The sequence below is a fragment of the Etheostoma cragini genome, chromosome 16 (assembly GCF_013103735.1).
Source record: "Etheostoma cragini isolate CJK2018 chromosome 16, CSU_Ecrag_1.0, whole genome shotgun sequence".
Classification (NCBI taxonomy): Eukaryota; Metazoa; Chordata; class Actinopteri; order Perciformes; family Percidae; genus Etheostoma; species Etheostoma cragini.
In genome coordinates this window covers 24,906,929-24,909,123 of record NC_048422.1, presented here as the reverse complement: position 1 = coordinate 24,909,123, position 2,195 = coordinate 24,906,929, and the positions used below count along the sequence as shown (strand labels likewise).

Sequence of the window (2,195 nt, the reverse complement as noted above, 5' to 3'; positions counted from 1 at the left end):
TTGGAAAAAGGCTGCAATGAAACAAAGAGTGAAAAATTTAAAGGGGTCTGAATACTTTCCGTACCCACTGTACATGTTCACACACGTAATCCCTGACCTAGTCCTAATTACTAACCCAGGCTAGTCTAGTCCTAATCACTAACCCAGGCTAGTCCTAATCACTAACCCAGGCCAGTCCAAATCACTAACACAGACTAGTCTAGTCCAAATCACTAACCCAGTCTAGTCCTAATCACTAGCCCGGGCTAGTCAAGTCCTAATCACTAACCCAGGCCAGTCCTAATCACTAACCCAGGCTAGTCTAGTCCTAATCACTAACCCAGGCTAGTCTAGTCCTAATCAGTAACCCAGGCCAGTCCTAATCACTAACCCAGGCTAGTCCTAATCACTAACCCAGGCTAGTCTAGTCCTAATCACTAACCCGGGCTAGTCTAGTCCTAATCACTAACCCAGGCCAGTCCTAATCACTAACCCAGGCTAGTCTAGTCCTAATAACCAACCAAGGCTAGTCTAGTCCTAATCAGTAACCCAGGCCAGTCCTAATAACTAACTTTAGGACTAGCCTGGGTTAGTTAATGGCACACGCTATCAACAGGACTTGCCCCACCCCCATGGCGTCATCTTCACACCTAGAGACCAGAGTAAAGTTAAAGTAAAATGTTATTTTATTTTATTAGGTTTTGAGAGCAAGAAGAAAACCGTTTTGAGAAAAACACTATTTTTTGATAATTGTTTTTGTTCACGCTGATACAAAAAATATAGATTTCAGGGTTAAAAAAAGTATTTTGAGAGATTTTGTTGTCTCAGAAACAATTAAAACATTTGATATATTTTAATTATATTTAAACTTTATTTAGTCTGAAATATTATTTTTCTGATATTGGTATTTAAACGTTTTCTGTCATTTATTCTGTCTCATGTAATAAAGAAGCTGCTCTACTGAATGGGGATGCTTTTGTTTTGAAGGTCCCGTACAGGAAGTGTCTGTGTCCGGGCGGAAGTCCGCGTCAGCAGTCCGCCACAGAGGATCTCCGCCCGTCTCCGGACTCTAGACCGTAATATACACACAGCCTCTGGACCCGTCTCCGGACCCTAGACCGTGATATACACACAGCCTCCGGACCCGGACCAGACCGGTTAAAGCCCGGTTTAGAGCCCGGCCGATGGCTGACGAGGCCGCGCGCAGGGCCGCGTCGCAACTGCCGCTACTGAAGACGCACGCCGGGCCGCGGGACCGCGCGCTGTGGCCGCAGCGGCTGAAGGAGGAGTACCAGAGCTTGATCCGCGCCGTGGAGCAAAACAAGGCGGCGGACTGCGACTGGTTCCGCCTCGAGTCCAACGCCGACGGCACGCGCTGGACTGGCACGTGCTGGCTCATCCACGAGCTGCTGCGCTACGACTTCCGGGTGGAGTTCGACATCCCGGTGACGTACCCGGACACGGCGCCAGAGGTGGCGGTACCGGAGCTGGACGGGAAGACCGCGAAGATGTTCCGCGGCGGCAAGATCTGCCTCACGGAGCACTTCGCGCCGCTTTGGGCGCGCAACGCGCCGCGCTTCGGGCTCGCGCACCTGATGGCGTTGGGGCTCGGGCCGTGGCTCGCCGTGGAGGTCCCGGATCTGATCAGCAAGGGGATCGTGGTGCACCGGGAGCGGCAGGGCGACGCGGTGGCGGTCTTGTGACGTCACTGGGATCGGCAGGGCGACGCGGTGGCGGTCTTGTGACGTCACCGGGAGCGGCATGGTGACGTGGCGGCGGCCGAGTGACGTCACCGGGAGCCTGAACTGACTGAAACAGTTTCAGAGTAAAAAGATAAAAAATGAACAGTCTGATGGAGAGATGATAAAAAGATAAAAGATGAATAACCTGACGTCATTAGGTCTGTTGGAGAGGTTTGAGATCATCTATGTAATGTGTTATAATAAATATAATAAAATATAAAATATGATCTGAACGGTTTCAGGGGGTCTTGTTTGGTTCGGAGTAAAACAGATTAAAGATGAACAGAGGCTGATATTATAATAATACTATAATTACTGATTTGACATTTAAATTATTACTCGATTAGTACTTACCAATTAGTCATTTTGTTGGAGAAGAAGAAATAAAGACCAATAATGTAATGTCTGTTGATATATTTTACAGGCATAAATAATCTTAGAAGACGGCCACACGTGAATTCAGTTGAGGCTCGG

At 48.6% G+C, this 2,195-nt stretch overlaps 2 protein-coding genes across 3 annotated transcripts in view; both read left to right on the top strand.

Annotated features, from left to right (window-relative positions):
* ufc1 (ubiquitin-fold modifier conjugating enzyme 1) overlaps nt 1–1,945 on the top strand; it is a 12,508-nt gene extending 10,563 nt beyond the window's left edge. Inside the window, exons 3-4 of one of the 2 annotated variants that reach the window (XM_034895709.1) lie at nt 1,156–1,709; nt 1,749–1,945. In XM_034895709.1, the coding sequence (XP_034751600.1) occupies nt 1,164–1,682 (519 nt within the window). In that variant the 5' untranslated portion in view covers nt 1,156–1,163 and the 3' untranslated portion in view covers nt 1,683–1,709; nt 1,749–1,945. The remainder of the gene's footprint in view (nt 1–1,155; nt 1,710–1,748) is intronic. The other variant, XM_034895710.1, reaches the window with a different exon arrangement.
* fktn (fukutin) overlaps nt 1–2,195 on the top strand; it is a 20,513-nt gene that overhangs the window by 15,656 nt on the left and 2,662 nt on the right. The gene's annotated exons all lie outside the window — the stretch shown is intronic.